Source organism: Tenrec ecaudatus, chromosome 11, assembly GCF_050624435.1.
Source record: "Tenrec ecaudatus isolate mTenEca1 chromosome 11, mTenEca1.hap1, whole genome shotgun sequence".
Taxonomy (NCBI): Eukaryota; Metazoa; Chordata; class Mammalia; order Afrosoricida; family Tenrecidae; genus Tenrec; species Tenrec ecaudatus.
This window is the reverse complement of record NC_134540.1, coordinates 15776952-15797126: the sequence shown is the minus strand read 5'-3', so window position 1 is coordinate 15797126 and position 20175 is coordinate 15776952. Positions and strand designations below refer to the sequence as shown.

Below are 20175 nucleotides of genomic sequence, written 5' to 3'. Positions count from 1 at the left end.
ACACATTACATGTAAACATCGCACATCAGCATACTATGCGCTGCAACACTGCCTGAAGTAAAATTTGCAGGTAAGAGGGGGAGGGACAGGGAGAGGTCATTTATGTGCCAATATGGTAAGCCAGGCACTGCCTGTAAGAATATAAAAAAGACTTGGGCATTCCTTAAAGGCCAAGTGGGGATTTTCTCTTGTGATTGAAATACTGGTCAACCCGACCCACCCCGCCCACTCCAATATCTGCAAACATTCTCTTTTGTACTGGATGGCGAAATATGTCAATCAAGTTTAAGTGGGAGTGAAACCCCTTCCAAATGGCCAGAGCACACAGAAAACACTCATACTCACTGAACTTCGTGTTTTGTTGGTTTATTGTTTTTCTGTTTGGTTGAGCTTTAATCTCCCTGGGCTTTGGGGGGAGGGGGCGGGCGGGAGGAGAGAATTCAGAGCTTCCCATCTCAGACTCTCAGGGACAGTCCCTGTTTCTTGGAGCAAAGCTTGATCTCTCCATCTGCACTTCAAGGACAGCCACAGTGTGGGAGCTGGGAACTAGTTGTGACTGATAAGGATCCTGCCTCTGAGGAATTCAGACTGAAGCCACAAAAGGGTTAAAAGAATTGACTGTTTCTTTCTGGAATTTACCTATATATTCATTTTGCATTTTCCACTTAGGCTGAAACCCAAGAGGGTGGAATCGTTTGTCTTTCAAATAGCTCTCACCCTCCCAAACCCAAAATAACTTTGAAGTGGAAAAAGGGCTTCACCGCTCCTATTCCTAGGGCCTCTTCCAGGGTTGTAAGGTAAACATTGGTCTGTGAACCGCCCATATTTGTGCTTGGAAGCCCCCAGCCAATCTGCGGGAGAAAGTGGAGGCTTTCTACTCCTGTGAGGGGGTACAGCCTGGGAAGCCCACAGAAGCAGTTTCTAATCTGCCGCATAGGGTCCCAACGAATGGAACAGGCTTGGTGGCTTTGAGGTAGGATATTGGTTTGAGCCCGCCCTGGTGATGTATCCTGGATTAGGCTGCTAGTTTCAGGGTCAGGAGTTTGAAACCACCAGTGGCTCTGTGAGAGAAAGATGAGGCTTTCTACTCCGTAGAGTTCCAGTGGCAGAAGTACACAGGGGCCGTTCTACCCTGTCCTAAGGGTCTTTACCAGTCAGAACAGCATTGCGAAATACTTCTGTTAACAATCAGATTGGTATTATTGGAGAGAAAAGATTGTCCCCAAATAAACAAAACATTTAGCTAAGATCAGCAAGCCGACCCGAAGAACCAGTCTGAAAATCGTTGAGTTTTAAAGGTTCTATTTTGTGGGGGCAGCGTAGACACTTTTTTTCCCCCAGACACAAGGGGGCAGGACGAGTTAAACTGACTTCAAAACGGCCAGGGCTAAGGTCTACCTTGCTGGAGTGGAATTGATCTTCCAGCTCTTAATCAATTCTCTTGGGAAGCAAAGAAATGGGATGCTGGCCAGCTTGTCCTGAGTCTCACTGCTACGATGAGAATAGGAACTCTTCCAACTCCAGAAAAGGCTCCGGGACAGAGCCTGGGCGACATTCGCTGAAGTTTACCCTTCAGCACGCCAGGCTCTGACCAAACAGCGTCCATTACGCATTCCAAAAGCTCTCTTTCCCCCTTTGCTCGGGGAGCTTTGGAGGCCCACGAGGGACTGGTAAAACGCACCCATCCACAGTCATTTTTGAGGGGCGGGTGCAGGCTGCTCTCCTCTGCTCTGTGCATTCCAGCTGTCTTTCTTTGGCAGACACGCCCCCAGAGTCGCGCGCACTCCGTCGGGGTTCCCAGGCAAACTCTCTCTCCCTTCCTCCCCCCTCCCACCGCCCCCGCGAGTTCGCAGACTGCGGTGGCAAAGGACCTTCTCGGCGTGGCAACCAATGGATTAGGGAGGAGACACTTAGAACCAGGAATCCCCTTTCGCCGGCCACGGAGTGGTTGGGCGCAGCCCGGGCAACTACTCCCGGACCCCCTGTTCAGCCCCCGCCACCTGGAGCGAGGTGCAACCCCGAGCGAGATTGGCTTGCCTTCTAGAACAACCTGTAGCGCTTGCCCTCTCCGCCTAGCCCGCCGTTTCCCTTCCCGGCTTGGGGAGGTGATTGGCAGAAATCGCCACCCAACCCTCGACTCCGGGCCTCCTCCCGGGACCGGCGATTGGCCCTGGGAGGGCTGGAGCCAGGGGGTGCGAGGGGAGGGATTTCCCTCCGGGCGCAGGGTCCCGGGACCCGGGGAGGAGGAGGGGAGGGAGTCAGTTGCAGCCGGATTGAGTCGAGAGCGGCGGAGTCCCAAGCGCCGGCGGGCTCAGCCTCCTGCGCGGCGATCCCAACCGGAGCGCGCCGCGCGCGCAACGTTCCCATCTTCTGGGCCCAGCCCTGGCGACCGGAGGGGCCAGCGGAGGGTGTGGGGGGATCCTGGCACTTTGGGACTTTGCTCGTTTCCAGCAAAACTGCCCGAGCCCCGGACCATGCACGCCTCGGGGCTCTCCCGGGGCGCCTCCTGCGCGCGCCGGGCAGCCCAGCTCTCTAGCCTTCAGCCGGTGCCCTCTCCGCCAACCCGTCTGCTGCTGCTGCTGCCGCTCCTGTCTCTGGTAAGCTGCGTCCCCGCACAGCCCGCGGCCCCCGGCCGGCCGTTGCTGTCCCCGGGTCTCGCGGGGACTGTGGAGGTCCCAGCCGAGGAAGCCATCGTGCTGGCGAACCGCGGCCTCCGGGTGCCCTTCGGCCGTGAGGTCTGGCTGGATCCGCTGCACGACCTGGTGCTGCAGGTGCAACCGGGGGACCGCTGCTCGTTGGTTGTGCTGGACAACGACGCGCTGTCCCAGCGGCCCGGCCGCCTGAGTCCCAGACGCTTCCCGTGTGACTTCGGCCCCGGCGAAGTGCGCTACTCGCACCTGGGAGCGCGCAGCCCGTCGCGGGACCGCGTCCGTTTGCAGCTGCGCTACGACGCGCCGGGCCGGGCGGTGGTGCTGCCCCTGGTGCTGGAGGTGGAGGTGGTCTTCACCCAGCTGGAGGTGGTGACTCGGAACTTGCCCCTGGTCGTGGAAGAGCTGCTGGGGACCAGCAATGCGCTGGACGCGCGGAGCCTGGAGTTCGCCTATCAGCCGGAGACAGAGGAGTGCCGCGTGGGCATCCTGGCCGGTCTGAGCGCGCTGCCCCGCTACGGGGAGCTCCTCCACTACCTGCAGGTCCCCGGCACAGTGAGCGAAGGCGCCGCTCCGGAACCTCTGCTCATGGACTGCAAAGCCTTCCAGGAGCTCGGCGTGCGCTACCGACACACCGCCCCCAGCCGCTCACCCAACAGAGACTGGGTGCCCATGGTGGTGGAACTCCGCTCCCGGGGGACGCCTGTGGGTAGCCCTGCTTTGAAACGCGAGCACTTCCAGGTCCTGGTGAGGATCCGAGGAGGGACGGAGAACACGGCCCCCAAGCCTAGCTTTGTGGCCATGATGATGATGGAGGTGGACCAGTTTGTCCTGACCGCCCTGACCCCCGACATGCTGGCAGCGGAAGATGCCGAGTCTCCCCCCGAACTGTTGGTCTTCAACCTCACCTCTCCATTCCAGCCCGGCCAGGGCTACCTGGTAAGCACGGATGACCGCAGCCTGCCACTCTCCTCCTTCACACAGCGGGATCTGCACCTCCTGAAGATCGCCTACCAGCCCCCTGCGGAGGACTCCGACCAAGAGCGTCTCTTTGAACTGGAGCTGGAAGTGGTGGACCCCGAAGGGGCAGCCTCAGACCCCTTTGCTTTCATGGTGGTGGTGAAGCCCATGAACACGTTGGCTCCAGTGGTCACCCGGAACACTGGCCTCGTTCTCTACGAGGGCCAGTCTCAGCCCCTCACAGGCCCTGCCAGCAGAGGGCCCCAGAACTTAGTCGTCAGCGACGAGGATGACCTGGAGGCAGTGCGGCTGGAGGTGGTTGCAGGACTTCGGCACGGGCACCTCGTCCTTCTGGGTGCCTCCAGCGGTCACTCTGCGCCCAAGGCCTTTACGGTGGCTGAGCTGGCCGCGGGCCAGGTGGTCTACCAGCATGATGACAGAGACGGTTCCCTGAGTGACAACCTGGTGCTTCGCATGGTCGACGGAGGCGGCAGGCACCGGGTGCAATTCCTGTTCCCTATCACCTTAGTGCCAGTGGATGACCAGCCACCTGTCCTCAATGCCAACACAGGGCTGACCCTGGCAGAGGGGGAAACCGCGGCCATCCCACCGCTCTCTTTGAGCGCCACCGATATGGATTCTGATGACGCTCTGCTGCGCTTTGTGCTGGAGCAGCCCTACTCCACGACAGGGCAGCTGCTTCTCCGCCAGAGCCAACCTCCCCACCAGGAGCTGGAGCTCATTGGGGGCCAGTGGAGCAAGCAAGGGGCGTTCTATGAGCGCAGGGTGACAGAGTGGCGGCAGCAGGACATTCTGGAGGGGAGGTTGTTCTATAGGCACACGGGGCCCCATAGTCCTGGGCCAGTCATGGACCAGTTCACATTCAGAGTCCAGGACAACCACGATCCCCCCAATCAGTCCGGCCTGCAGAGGTTTGTGGTACGCATTCATCCGGTGGACCGTCTTCCCCCAGAGCTGGGCAGTGGCTGTCCCCTTCGCATGGTGGTGCAGGAATCCCAGCTCACAACACTGAGGAAGAAGTGGCTGCGCTACACTGACCTGGACACCGATGACCGAGAACTGCGCTACACCGTGACCCAGCCACCCATGGACACGGATGAAAACCACTCGCCAGCCCCTCTGGGAACCTTGGTCCTGGCAGACAACCCCTCCGTTGTGGTGAGTCACTTCACCCAGGCCCAGATCAACCACCATAAGATTGCTTACAGGCCTCCAGATCAAGAACTGGGCGTGGCTGCCCGCGTGGCCCAGTTTCAGTTCCAGGTGGAGGATCAAGTTGGAAACGTGGCTCCAGGCACCTTCACCCTTTATTTGCAGCCGGTGGACAATCAGCCACCTGAGATCCTCAACGCAGGCTTCACGATTCAGGAGAAGGGCCACCACGTCCTGAGTGAGACTGAGTTGCATGCAACCGACGTGGACACGGACGCAGCTCACATCTCATTCACTCTTACTCAGCTTCCAAAGCATGGCCACGTGCGAGTGTCTGGGCAGAGACTTCCTGTGGGTGGGACCTTCCACTTGGAAGACATCAAGCAGGGCCGGGTGTCCTACACCCATAATGGGGACGAGTCCCTGACGGACACCTGCTCCTTGGAAGTCAGCGACAGACACCATATGGTGCCCATCACGCTCAGAGTGACTGTCCGGCCGGTGGAGGATGAGGGGTCCATGCTGGGCCTGCCCGCTGGCAGACTGGGGTCCTATCTGGATGTTTTGGAAAATGGGGCCACGGAAATCACTGCCAGTATTATCAAGGGGACGAACGAGAACACCGATGACTTGATGCTGACTTTCCTCTTGGATGACCCGCCCTTGCTTGGGGAAATCCTGGTGCACGGAGCCCCCGCAGCGCACTTCACCCAAAGGGACGTCTTAGAAGGTTCTGTTGTCTATGCTCACACGAGTGGGGAGATAGGCTTATTGCCCAAAGAGGACTCTTTTAACCTGAGTCTGGCAGATATGTCCCAGGAGTGGAGAATGGGTGCCAGTATTATCCGAGGAGTTACTGTGTGGGTGACCATCCTCCCTGTTGATAACCAGTCTCCAGAAATTTCTGTAGGCGAGCGATTTGTAGTCATGGAAGGGGGAAAGGGTGTTATCACCTCAACCCATATAAGTGCGGAAGACCTTGACTCCCTGAACGATGACATCTTGTGCACGATAGTTATTCAGCCGACCTCGGGTTACGTCGAAAACATTTCTCCAGCACCAGGCTCGGAGAAATCGAGGGCAGGAATTGCTATCAGTGCGTTCACCCTGAAGGATCTCAGGCAGGACCACATTAATTATGTCCAAAGCATCCACAAAGGGGTGGAGCCCGTGGAGGACAGATTTATATTTCGCTGTTCTGACGGCATTAATTTTTCAGATAGAAATTTTTTCCCCGTTGTTATCATCCCCACCAATGACGAACAGCCCGAGATGTTTATGAGGGAATTTCTGGTCATGGAAGGCATGAGTCTGGTCATTGACACCCCCATCCTCAATGCTGCTGATGCTGACATACCCCCAGAGGACTTAACGTTCACTATCACCCAGCCTCCCACACACGGTCACATCCTGAACCAGCTCGCCAATGGTACACTGGTGGTGGAAAGTTTCACCTTGGACCAGATCATAGAAAGCTCCAGCATCATCTATGAGCATGATGACTCTGAGACTCAGGAAGACAGTTTTGTGATTGAACTCACAGATGGCAAGCATTCTGTGGAAAAGAGGGTCCTCGTTCTTGTCATCCCTGTGGATGATGAGACCCCCAGAATGACCATCAATAATGGGCTAGACATAGAAATTGGGGAAACCAAAATTATCAGCAACAGGGTTTTGATGGCGACGGATTTGGATTCTGAAGACAAATCGTTAGTCTATATTATTCGGTATGGCCCAGGGCATGGCTTGTTACAGAAACAGAAACCCACAGGCACCTTCGAAAATATAACCTTGGGCATGAACTTTACCCAGGATGAAGTGGACAGACACCTCATCCAGTATGTCCATTGTGGGCAAGAGGGCATCCGGGACCTAATAAAGTTTGATGTAACGGATGGAGTCAATGCCCTCATCGACCGCTACTTTTATATCTCCATTGGCAGCATTGATATCGTCTTTCCTGACGTGGTAAGTAAGGGAGTGTCTTTGAAAGAAGGCGGCAAAGTCACCCTGACCACAGACCTACTGAGCACAAGCGACTTGAACAGCCCTGATGAGAATCTCATGTTTACCATCACCAGGGCGCCCATGAGAGGCCACTTGGAGTGCACGGATCAATCCGGGGTGTCCGTCTCCTCCTTCACTCAGCTGCAACTTGCTGGCAACAAGATCTACTACATCCACACAGCTGAGGATGAGGTGAAGATGGACAGCTTTGAGTTTCAAGTCACGGACGGCCGTAACCCCGTCTTCCGGACATTCCGGATCTCCATCAGCGACGTGGACAACAAAAAGCCAGTGGTGACCATCCACAAACTGGTGGTCAGCGAAAGCGAAAACAAGCTCATCACCCCCTTTGAGCTGACGGTGGAAGACAGGGACACTCCTGACAGGCTCCTGACATTCACTGTCACTCAGGTGCCTGTCCACGGCCGTCTCCTCTTCAACAATTCCAGGCCTGCCGTGGTTTTCACTAAGCAAGACTTGAATGAGAACTTAATCAGTTACAAGCACGATGGCACCGAGTCCAGGGAAGACAGCTTCTCCTTCACGGTCACCGACGGCACCCACGCCGACTTCTACGTATTTCCAGAAACCGTGTTTGAGACTAGGAGACCCCAGGTGATGAGGATCCAGGTTTTGGCTGTTGACAACAGTGCGCCCCAGATTGCAGTGAATAAAGGAGCCTCTACGCTCCGCACGCTGGCCACTGGCCACGTGGGCTTCATGATCACCAGCAAGATATTGAAAGTGGAGGACAGAGACAGCTTGCACGTGGCTCTCAGGTTTATTGTGACAGAGGCCCCCAGGCACGGCTATCTCTTCAACCTGGCCCAAGGCAACCGCAGCGTCATTCAGTTCACGCAAGGTATGGTCGACGGTTTTCGTTTCGTTGGTCCTGTAGCTAAACTAAACGGGCTGGGCTGCTAACGAAAAGAACGACAGTTCGGAGCCACCAGTGCTCTGTGGGAGAAAGATGAGGCTGTCTGCTCCCATAAAGATCTACTGTCTCAGAAAGCCCCGGAGCAGTTCTCCTCTGTCCTCGGGGCCGCGGGGAGTCGAACCGACTCGGTGGCAGGGAGCTTGGTTTTGAGTTGGGTATGGCTGTCCTGGATGACCTCCGAAGGAGAGCATCCACCGAGGGTCCAAGGGAAGGGACAGAAATATCTGTAGTTTAATGGGGTTTTTTGTTTTGTTTTGTACGAGTTCATGATTTCGGAAAACACTTTTCCAATGACCCAACTGACAAACAGCTGTCTAGAGTTAGAACATTTACCTTTCTAGGATCCCTTACTACGATACAAGCACAAAGCAGAGTCTTAGTGACGTATTAGATAACTGGGTGTTTGTTCCTCATCCAATGGTGCATACACTTCAGTCTGAAGAACCTGAGACGCGTAGCAAGGTGAAACACTGACAGAGGATAGCGGTTTCATGATTTCAAACCCGCTCACTAACACCTCTTACCTCCAATGTCATTGTGATTGTCAGGCTACAGGAGTTTTCTAACCAGGTTCTCCTTTGTCTGCTGGACACAGGCTAAGACAGGAAGGACAGGTGACCTCCACAGAGATACTCAGTGACAGAGGGAGAAACCATTCAGTCTGTTGGCTGGGAAATGAGGGCTCTGTTCTCCAGAACCCCTGACTCCCAACAAAGGGCCTTGGGCCTTTCATGGAAATCTCCCCGTGTCATAATGGCATAATGGAAACTGGATCCAGTCCCTGTGGGCGCTGTGGTTAGGGATGGGGTTTAACCCCAGGACATTCCCCAGGGGGTGTTCTTTTCCTAAACAGTGTTGTGCTCAGAGTTAACAAATGCTTTAACAAGCGTGGTGTCTCCAAATGGAGTGTGAAAGTGAACTGCCTCTCTGTTTTAGATGCTGGCACATTGCCCCAAGCTCCAACCTCCCGATTCTTGGCTGAAAGCCTGGCTATATCCTAGGGCCTGCAGGGACAGGAAAACCTCAGAGTGCCAGTGTCATGCCAGACCCGGAGGCTTTTGTGTGAAGGCTTTTTGAGATGGCAGTGCTCTGGGATCTTAGATGGGGCTCTTTTCATAGAAAGGGAAGCGAACGAAAGGACCAGACTAGTGGGAGTTGTTGTGGGTGTTGATTGGGGAGGACTAGGGCATCCCAACTTGTAGGGACCCCCAAGACGACACAATGAACACTGCCAGGGCCCCGACTCTCCAGTGTTGGCATGTCAAGCCCACCATCACAGCCTGTGAGTCCATCCACCTCATGCAGGGTTGTCTTCTTTTACACAGTCTCTTTCCCAGATGAGGGAAGAGAAGATGTTATCTCCCATCATCCCCTTGGCCTGCAAAAATAAATTGATTTAGACTTCACATTTTTTTCAATGAAGATAGAAATTATTTCATTTTAACTCTATCTGATCAAACCCATCGCTATTAGAACATTATTTCCTAAATATTAAACATGGCAACACTCTCTTATTTTAGGCTTACCCCTCTCTCTCTCTCTTTCTCTCTCTCTCTCTCTCTCTCTCTCTCTCTCTCTCTCTCGCTCGCTCGCTGACTTTGACTCACCATGTTTTATGGGTGGGATTGTTTGTAAATATAGTAGTTGGGATTTATTATTACAGGAAGCAAAAATAAGTTTTTAAGAGAAACTTGATAATACACAGATAGTCCAATTCCAATAAGAATCTAACGGCTGACTAGGAAAATGGTAATTCTGCTGAACAAGTTGAGGCCGGAGATTGGGCTGTGACAGTTATTTGTGAAAGCTAAAATAAGAAAGAAGAAAAATCAAACTCACAGCCGTCGAGTCGGTTCTGATTCATGGTGACGACCCTGTAGGTCAGGGGAGAACTGCCCCTGTGGGTTTCTGAGACTAACTCTTTACAGGAGTAGAAAGCCTCATCTTTCTCCCAAAGAGCAGCTGGTAGTATTGAACTTCTGACCTTGTAGTTAGCAACCCAACTCATAACCATTACATGACCAGGCCTCCTCCTTGTGGATACTAGATAAGGCAAAAATAGGAGCGGCTCCTATTTTATAGTTAGTATTGTTGGCTTTCATCATGTCTAGAGTGAAGGGTATGCTCTCTTTATGTTAGTTTGTTTCAAATATGTTCAGCTATATTTTGATGGATTGTTCATTGACTTTAGTCAATGTAACTCAGGTGTCCAGAAAAGGTTATTCTTTAGATAGGATGAATCGTCCTTTTGTTATTGTCATTAGCTGCCATGGAATTGGTCTTCGTGGCATAGGACCCCATACACAACAGGACAAAAGGCTACCTGGCCCTGAGCTATCCTCATGAGCTGTTGCTGATCGGATTGTTGTGCTCCATAGGGTTTTCACTGGCTCACCTTCGGATGCAAATCCCCAGGTCTTGCTTTCTAGCCTGTTGTAGTATACAAACTCCATCCACACTTGCTTAGCACCAGAACCACATGCAAGCCTCCACCAGTTGACAGATGGTCCTTGTGCGTGAGGTTCGTTGAGAAATTGAACCTTGGTCTCCTTGAATGGGAGTAGAATTCTATTGCATCACTAATGCCCCCTGAGTGGTTCTGGGAGCCTCAAGGTGTGCCTGACTCATGGCAACCCCAAGCGGACCTAGTAGAACTCCCCTCCATTGGGTCTTCCAACCTGTGTGGTTTGTTGGAAGGAGATTGCTTTTGGGAGTAGAAGCACTTCAGGGTGGGTTTGTAGTGCCAAACTTTTCTGAAACAGCCAAGCATGTGACTGTTTGAGCCATCCAAGATCTCCCAACTGGTCCTTCTCAAAACCCAGTGTCATCAGGTCGATGCCGACTCTAGAGGCTGTATACGGCACAGTGGAACTGCCTCTGTGGGTTTCTGAGACTGTAACTGCTCCTGGGGGTAGGAGGCCCAAGTCTTTTTCCCAAGACGCAGCTGGTGGTTTCGAATAGTGGACCTTGTGGGTCACAGCCCAGCGTGTAACCACCAGACCTTCCCCAAGGGTCCTTAGGAGAAATACTAATAATCCATTTGTAAAACTTTTAAAATCTCATTATTAAGAAAATTTAAAATTCTGGAAATGATTTCATTGTTTTTAGCGTCAACCCTTGCCCAAAGGGATTCCCTACTTCAGCTGTACACCACTGTGTCAGTCAGTACCTGGATCCTTTCTCCATTCCAAATGCATCCTGGTACCCATGTGAGATCATGCATCAGTCACGTCCAGGAGAGTAAAAGTCTCCCCAACAAGATTGTGCCAAGGGTGTGGTTACTAAGAATGTTCATGAATTTAGAATCCAAACAGGCCAGGGGCGGATTGATTTCTATCACCCAAAAGACAGTTCATGCATGTCCCATCATTGAAGAAACCCGCAGGTGCTTCCGTAAGAGAAGGAAACATTGTGGCCACTGGGTTTCTCTTCTCAGCACCTCAGTGCCTTGAGAAAACAGATGTTACACGTGTGAGGGTAGGTGGAAAGGCTGCAGGAGGGTTCCAGTTGATACGCGCACACACTTACTCCAAACCCAGCAGCTTTAAACCTGCCCCAGCGAGCCCTGGCGAGCCCCGGCGAGCCCCGGCGAGCAACAGACGGCAGTGGACAAGTTCTCTTAGACATTCACTTGTTTTAGTCTTGTTAGGGGGGGGGTCTTCGGGAGAGTGGGGGCAATAAGTCCCATCAAAACATTGGTTTCTGTGGACATCTTACCAAAAAGTTCAATTAGGCAAGGAGATCAGCTCAGAGCGTTATGGCGACTCCCTGTTGGCAGATTCCCAAGGGGTGAGCTTGATAGCTTTTCTTGAAGGACTCTAGACTATCACGGGGCTCACTGTGAGGACGTAATCAGAGATTTGAACGCTGCATTGGTAAGAATACGCCCGAGAAACTTCTGTCAAGGATTTTTGCTTCTCCCTGATCACAGCGATGCACCCACTTACGCATCCTTGGAAGGTAGCCAGGGCTCTCCGATGAAACATTCGTTGAGATATCTTACTCCATCCGCCCTCCTGGCCTAGTCCCGCTCCTCCACATTTCCTTTTGTTCCCGAACTCAAAGAACATTGGAAAGGAACAAGGTTTGGGTCCCTAACCACCATTTTGACGTGTTGTAGATCAAAGGGAACCGAACTCTTCAGGGAAGGGCTGGAGTGAAACATCCCTTTAGATCCAGAGAGAGACTATTTTGAGAAGTAATCGTTTCACATTGGGATATTTGGGTTTAAGAAGATTTCTATGAACAATACTTTTTGACTTACCTTGTGGTCGCGACTGTCTGGTAAGCATTGGATGGCTAACCCCTCACCGTTCCAACCCACAAGCTGATCCTGGAGAGACAGAGGAAGTGGCTGCCCCGACATCTTTACAAGACCCCAGAAACCCCCGTAGAGAGTCGCCCTGAGTGGGAATCTGTGCACCAGTGGTGGGTTTGGGCTAGTTTAATTGGGTAGACTAACAGTTGTAACCCTGTCACGCGCGACCCTCCCACGGCGGAAGATAAGAGGATGAACGCGACACACGATGAGACAAATTGACCAGGATCCTTCTGATAGCGTGATAAGCGGAGTTTATTGAGAGCTGCCTCTAGATCCGAGGTCAGCTATGGAAGACCCCGGGCAGGCTAAAAACCCTGGCTTATATATGCTTCGGGGTGACGGGGCTCTCTCAGATAGGCGCAAAGCTCTCCTGCGTCAAAGTCCAGACTGAGCGCATGCGTGGCATAACTTGTTATCACTAACCCTGAAGATAAGGGCGCGGTCCAGCGCCATCTTGTAATGGCGTCCACATCTCCTCCCTTTTTATATAATAAGATTTTGGAATCCCGCCTGTCTTAGGTGACCTAGCATGCCACATGGTCCTTACCCGTCATCGGAACTCCTGCCCTCTAGCGGCAGGCTCCTGTCTTAGGTTGGTACCATGTCCCACTGGTCTTTCCCGTCTTTGGCTGCGGACTCAGCTTGCGCATGGTCTAGCGCTTGAGGAGGGAAAGCCAAATCTCTGGCTGCTCGCCCTTTTCAAGAGCCATGAGGGCTTGTAATATCACACGCTTTTCGCTAGCCTGATTGCGCTTGAGCTTGCAAATCATCCAGAGAAGAATTGTGCCACCGAAGCAGATTAAGCCCAAAAATAAAAATGTTCCCACCCACTCCTTGAAATAGGAAAAAGCAGAGGACAACCAAGAGGTGTAATCTCCAAGCGTGATAGGCTTAGTACGTGTGCCATTCAATTTCAAAATCTTCAACAACATCTGGTCCTGTATCGCTTCCAGCTCTTCACTCCATTGGCCTGTCAAAAAATCTGAAATGTTTTTAATAATGCTGCTTGATTCATTATATACAATAGGGGTGACACAAACCGCAGGTGTTGATAATACACAGCTCAGTTGTACCAAGCTGGTAAGTTGCTCAATTTCTTGTTGCAATAAATCCGTTTTTTGATTCAACAGAATTATTCCCGCCGCTAAATGAGCTTGGGCATTGCGGGCTTCCATTAGTGCATCCGCGGTTTTTTCCACAACTTCATTTATAACTTTAGCTGTCTGCACTTGATTGGCCATAGCGATACCCGCAGTTACGGCCGCTGTTGCTGATATCGCTATTGCTGTAACAATTGCAGCTGTTATGCCAAAATCTCTTTTATGTCTCAATAGAGTAGTAATGGGGAATTGATTCGGATCCGCTTCCACAGGTATAGGAACTAAGGTGGGAATGCGAATGACCATAGCATTATGCGTTCGGTTTCCAGACCAACACTCTCTAATTTTACATCTACATTTACTACTATTGCAACTAACAACATCATTTATAATACATGTATCATTAAAAACTAAAAATAAAAAAGGACTTTTACGCAAACTGGATTATAATCATAAATATAATTATGGCTATAACTCAAGCCTTCACTAACGTTTGCCATATTTCCCACAATAACTACATTAGCTCTTTTGAGACGTATGACGCTTCCCAACAAGCCAGCAAAAGGGGACATAATAGTGGCAGCATTCAATCTGTTATTTAGAATCCACTGATGCCACGGCCATGTATTCTTGCTCACATTCTGGGTGCTGTTATATAATTTTGGGGAAAAATTGAGGTTTAGTTTAGATAAATACAATTTATCCTGTACCCCTGGGTCACAGTTTTCAAACTCTGGTGGAAATCTTTCTCTAGGACGACAGGGAGGGAATACCCTCACTCTTTCCAGAATACCATTGCATCGAGTTCTTTCCTCATGTTCTTCGCCCGTCTCTACTGGTGCCAGCAATTCTTCTTGCCAGACATATGTCTCGACACGCGTCACCGGCGGAGTTGCTGGTGTCGACCATTCGCCTAGTTGCGGGGCTGGGGGCGAGCCACTAAAAATCATCTCGCCTTCTTGATCGACCTCTACCTTGACAGTCGACCCTGGGGTAACTTCAGGATCAAGCCATGTTGTAACATTTATCTTTCTCAAATTTATGCACTGATTACTGGAAGAATTTTTTACGATATGGAAACATAAGCTATTAACTAAAGTAAAATTTGTGACATTATAAAATTTTGATACTTTACTCACAGGAGGACTACAAGGGACTCCCAATCTATCACATTTTTGAGCAAAAAATACTGGGAGAACTGGGGCTTGTCTATTTACTGGATGGGGTATAGGCCAGGTTCTCACCACTCCCCACAATTTTTCCTGCTGCTTCTAGCATTCTAGCCACAAAATCTGAAAATGGCTCCGTAGGGCCTTGTATTATTTTTGTAAGGTTCCCTCTTACTTCTCCCCTATTGGGCAGCGCTTTCCAGGCCTTTCTGGCGGCTAAATTAATTTGTTGGTATACATCTATAGGGTAACCTGTCTGATTGTTTACCCATTGACCATTTCCTGTTAGCATCTCATATGTCCAAGCCTGCTGAGGCATGCCCCTGGCTGCATTTTGTCTTTCTTGGGTCATGCTGTTTTCCATCCACATAGACTTCCACTCTAGGTACTGTCCTGTGGTTAGGACCACCTTGGTGACTGAACACCAGTCAGTAGGAGTCATACAATGCGCACAGACACGATCTATTAAAGATTGTGTGTAATTAGCATTGACTCCGTAAGATCTTACTGCCTCGGCCAATTCCTTGACAATTTTATAATCTAAAGGTTCATGATATCGCTGTTGGTTGGCATTTTCAAAAACCGGGAACATCTGACTAAGCATCCGTTGGCTCTTCGGCGTCAAAAGAGAATAATTTTGTCCCCCTGAGCTATAGGGGGGAGGTATCTGAGGTGCCGGAGGTATAGACTTAATAGCAGCAAACTCATCGTACCTCCCTCTGTCATATGCAGCCGCCGCCTCCTCCAATTCCTCCTCATCACTTTCGGTAAGGCCTAAAGCCCCTAATTCCTTCCAGGGATAAATACTTCCTGGCACTTTGGATTTGTCTTTAAGCTTAATCTCAGTAGGGGCTTCCTGCCGTGCCCGCGCGGCAGCCCCCCTCTCTCTTGTGGTCCCTCCTGTTTTTGGCTGTTTTGTCTCCGTTTCCTCTCCGGTCTCTGATTCCGAGCCGGTCACGGAGGTTTCCTCTGACTCCGTATTTGTCTCCAATTTTGAGCTCCTGTGTTTTTTCCTTTTAGATCGATCTATTCCCGGATCGTCCTTTTCGGACGTCCTGTTTCCTCGGGTGTGTTCCTGTCCTGCTTCTGACATGCTGTCTTGAAAGTCAATCCACTCACGCTGCCCCTGACGTATCACTTCTGCACAAGCTTCGTCCACTAAGCAACTTCTAACTAGTTTCCAGACCAGTCTCGTGCCCGGTCTTATCTGTCCCTCTTCTTTTGCTCGATCAATGTCTCTTCCCAACTTGTCCCAACATGGGACAGTCAGAGAGCCCGTTGTTAGAAACCATGGTGCAATCTGGTCTATTTCCCTCACAAATTTGCTAAGCGTGCCTTCTGATATCTTCAGTTTACGAGCTAGCAAGATTTGCTGCAAAGTTTTAACCATCTGTTTTATTGGAACATTTCCCATGTCGCCCGTTTATCTACACGGGACTTAAGCACAGGATTTTCTTCTCGGTCTAAACCGAAAGCAGAAGCAGCACTCTCTCCCACACTCAGCCAAGGCCGCCGCAGCCGTAGCGGATAAACATTCACACAGCAGTGGCCTTGCAGAACTCACCCTCTCCGCAGCGCTGATCAGTTCTGAATCCTCCCTTTCGGGGGTCTCCACTCAACCGTCTCGTCGCCTTGTTAAGGACTCGAAATCCCGGGTTTTCGGCACCAGCTGTCACGCGCGACCCTCCCACGGCGGAAGATAAGAGGATGAACGCGACACACGACGAGACAAATTGACCAGGATCCTTCTGATAGCGTGATAAGCGGAGTTTATTGAGAGCTGCCTCTAGATCCGAGGTCAGCTATGGAAGACCCCGGGCAGGCTAAAAACCCTGGCTTATATATGCTTCGGGGTGACGGGGCTCTCTCAGATAGGCGCAAAGCTCTCCTGCGTCAAAGTCCAGACTGAGCGCATGCGTGGCATAACTTGTTATCACTAACCCTGAAGATAAGGGCGCGGTCCAGCGCCATCTTGTAATGGCGTCCACATAACCCAAACCCCAAGTTGTTTGAGATTTCAAAGGAACACGGGGCTTCTGCTTGAATGATGCCTTTCTAACAGAAGTGTAAGGACAATGCAGAGTGTTAGGTTGTTCCAACTCGTGAATACTGACTCATGGGGGGTGGGGGTTGACATTTATGTCCTCTTGATTTGACAAAACATTCTTTCAAAAAATCTAAGAAGTGATTTATTTCCGTGGAACTATCTCCAAAATACTGAAGGATTTGCTTATGAAAATGTTGCTAGAGAGCTTAGGTAAGCAGTTTGTCGCGTGGTTACCTTTTCTCATAGTAGCACCTTTGGATTTTCCTTTTAAAATTAGAGGAGGAAGATGACCCATTCCCTCAAGACCAGGCATCACTGTTCGTATATGACAGGTATGGCATCAGACCAGACTTTCCACTGGGTCCTTGCCGATAAGTTCAAGGTCACAAAACTTGAGAGTTGTCAGAACAAACTGACCAGGACCCGTGCAGGGCACTTTATCCAGAAACATCAGATCTGAGAAGAGATGAAGGAGAACCAGAAGACCTTAGACTTCACCTCCCAGTACTTCTCTTCACCAGAAGGTCCCTTCAACTATTGAAGGAGCCTGATGATGCAAGTTGAGCCCTGGTGGCATAGTGGATACCCACTGGGCTGCGGAGCACAGGGTCAGCAGTTCAAAAGCACCAACTCCTTTGAGGAAGACTCTCTCGCCTTAAAGAGTTACAGTCTTAGACACCCACGGGGCGGGGAAGGAGTTCTGTTCTGTCCCACATGAGTCAGAATTGACTCAATGACAGTGAGCCTGGCTGGTGATTTTGTTGTTTTTTTTAATTGGTGCTAGCAATTGGTAATGGATTAATTGATTGTTACCTCAAACCCATTCAGGTGTGCTACGGGATAAAGGCTTGGTGAAACACTCCTGGAAAGATCTGTTGCACTGGCTTTGCTGTTAGTGACTGACCGAACCCCGTAGGGCTTTTGAAGCTGCGACTTTTAGAAGTAGATTGCCAGGCCTGGCTGTCCCCAGAGGTGCTGACCTTTTAGCTAGTAGTCGAGTCCTGCGTGACGCCAATCAGGGACTCTGTAAGGAATGTAGGAAACCTTATGGAGAAGTCCTACTCTGTTGTTGTTGTTGTTGTTGTTGTTGTTAGGTCCCTCTCACAGAGAGCAGCCCCATAGACAACCAGACTCACACTGCCCCGCCCTGTGCCATCCTCACAGTTGTTCCTGTGTTTGAGCCCGCTGCTTTGGGTCGGTCACTGTGCAGCTTGTTTTCGCTGCCCCTCTACTCTACCAAGCTTAATGGCCTTTTCCAGGGGCTGGGAGGCGTCCCCAAGGCTGAGGACCTCCTTCAAAGCAGGGAGCAACCACGACCACCCTCAGCTCTTTTACCTTTTAAGATTGGAGAGGCAGAGTAGAGCCTGAAATGCACCTCAGGGAAGAGAGGCGGTGGGTGCTCCGAGTGATTCCCCGGTCTTAATACTGAATGCCTTTGCGTTCCTCAGGGTTATCTTTCCGTAAGGCATGTTCTCAGCTTCACCTCCTTCCCACTCCATCACATGGATTTAGTAGGCCTCTTAAGAGATGAAATAGGCGAAGAGAACACACCAGGCATATACATTTTACTACCATGGTTCAAGTGATTTTTAGCCATGATCTTGATGTTATGCACCTTTGGCAATGCCAGTGGCTCCGATCAAGTCACGGGCACAAAGACATGAAAGAAGGATGTTTGTTTTATGAGGTTGTCTCTGCGCCACTGTGAACAAGAGGAACCGGTGACATGGGTCGAGATGTCTCCATGACACTGTGAACAGATCTGTGCAGGGCTCTGATAGGGAGAGCAGGGAGCGATGTTAGAAGCATACCTGAGGCCGCCACGGCCGATGTCTCTAATAAGAACTGGACTCCAGCGTATATCAAATATTTTCAGTTTCGAGTTCTTTTTGCTATTGGGTTGTGCTAGTTATTTTAATCGGTGAGATTTATATTTTCCAAATTTCATCCTTTGGGTTATTTTTTTGGTGGTGGTTCAAACATTGGAGAACTTCAAACCAGCCAGTTATGCCACGAGAGGTTAGGAAAGTCAGCTGCCTTCCACGGAAGGCCAGGCCTACCAGGAGGTTACAGTGTGATTTCAAGAGCTCCAGGAAATCTGCCAGGCCCCAAAATAATCTCCTGTCCACTTGTTATGGTGACTGGTATAACATATTTAAATAGCCACTCCTTTGGTGCATGAACATGCAAGTACCATTGGGAAAGAGCAACACCTTGCTATTATTGTAACTTAGCTCTTTGGTTCTATTTATCTGTGGAAAGAATCAGATTTCCACAGGGCAGCTGAAATCCAGGGGCCTGGAGACATGTGAAATACGATCGCACCATGCCCCCTAGGCGGGGCTGGCAGCCTAAATGTGGTTACAGGAAAGGCATCCCTAATGGGATGTGCCATAAGCCATGCCCTCAGCTTTCTCCCAGTAACCATTAATCCTCTTGCCCTTTGGTTATTTTTCTAGCTGACATTGATGACACCAAAATATGCTACGTCTTAAGAGAAGGGGCGAACGCCACCAGTGACGCCTTCCAGTTTACGGTGGAAGACAGTGGTAAGTCTTTCCCGCGCCTGTTGTGTGAACAAGGAGAGTGACGTCTATGAGACTCGGTATCAAATATCACTGTCTTCTTGTCTTCATTTATACTGAGGGGATTTGTGTTGTGCTCATAGAAACATGTGTTGGCTGTAGTTGACACAGGCCCGTTAGGCAAACAATGGCGAGACAAGCGCTGGCGATACAGAGAGCTTATGATGTGTACAGCACTGGAAAGAAAGAGCCATGGAAATCTGATCTCCATGACAGTTGTTCAGATCACGCCCTGCACAAGAGCTGCTGCTAGAGGCGCCAAGTGGATGCTGGTCTTGGGCCCCGGCTCCACTCACAAGCTGTGTGCTCACCAGCGTAGGTCTTCCAGGGGTGTGCCTTTGTCCGATTTGCAACCAGATGCCGGTAGGAAATGTGTTACTTTCACCAAGAAATCAGTTCTAAATAAATGTGCATCTTCTCTCCCCAACATCAGTGTTTCTAGTGGATTGTGAAGGATCGGAAGCATTGGTCTAATGTATTACTGGACATGGTAGTCACAGATCTGAAAAAATGACATTTTTTCATTTTGGGGTGTTGCCAGAGAGGCAAAATAGCACATTGACTTGGGGTCAACATAGATGGATTTTGCTATAAGTTAAGTAAGCTTAATAAGTTGATTGTCTTTATTTTTATAGTAACCGAATCAGAATTTTCTCCATGTTGATCAAAGGAATGTTTGTGTGAAATAGAGTTCTAAGAAAGACACCAACTTATAGAAAATATGGGTAGATCTTGCTGCTCAGATGGGAAACTTTCCCGCAATAACTGTCGACTTCCATCAAGTCTACACCAAGCCATAGTGACCCTGTAGGTCAGAGCAGAACTAACTGCCTGGTGGGTTTCCAAGACTGTAAATCTTTATGAGACTAGGCACCCTCGCCTTTCTCCTAGGGAATGGCTGGTGGGTTTAAATCATATTTTGTGCTTAGCTTAACAGCTCAGTGTTGAACCCAATAGGCCACCAGAAAGCATTCAAATCTACATGAAATAATCAAACCCAGGGCTGTCCATTTCCTTCAGACTCGTACTGACCTTACCCAACAGAGTAGAACTTCTCTCTACAGCTTTCAAGACTGTGACTCTTTATGAAAGCGGAATGCCTCATCATTCTCCTGCTGAGTGACCAGTGGGTCCCAATCCCTGGCCTTTCCTGTAGCAGCCTAGGGCTTAATCGTTTAACCCACTGCACTGCCAGGACTCCTCAATTGAGTACCGCCTATCAAGAAGT

General features: G+C 50.5%; 1 protein-coding gene across 1 annotated transcript in view; it reads left to right on the top strand.

The window, feature by feature from the left end:
* Positions 1-2474: 2474 nt before the first annotated feature.
* The window catches only part of FREM2 (FRAS1 related extracellular matrix 2), a 191887-nt gene continuing 174186 nt past the window's right edge, over positions 2475-20175 (top strand). The window contains exons 1-2 of the mRNA XM_075563602.1: positions 2475-7650; positions 18822-18911. Of these exons, the coding sequence (XP_075419717.1) occupies positions 2475-7650; positions 18822-18911 (5266 nt within the window). The remainder of the gene's footprint in view (positions 7651-18821; positions 18912-20175) is intronic.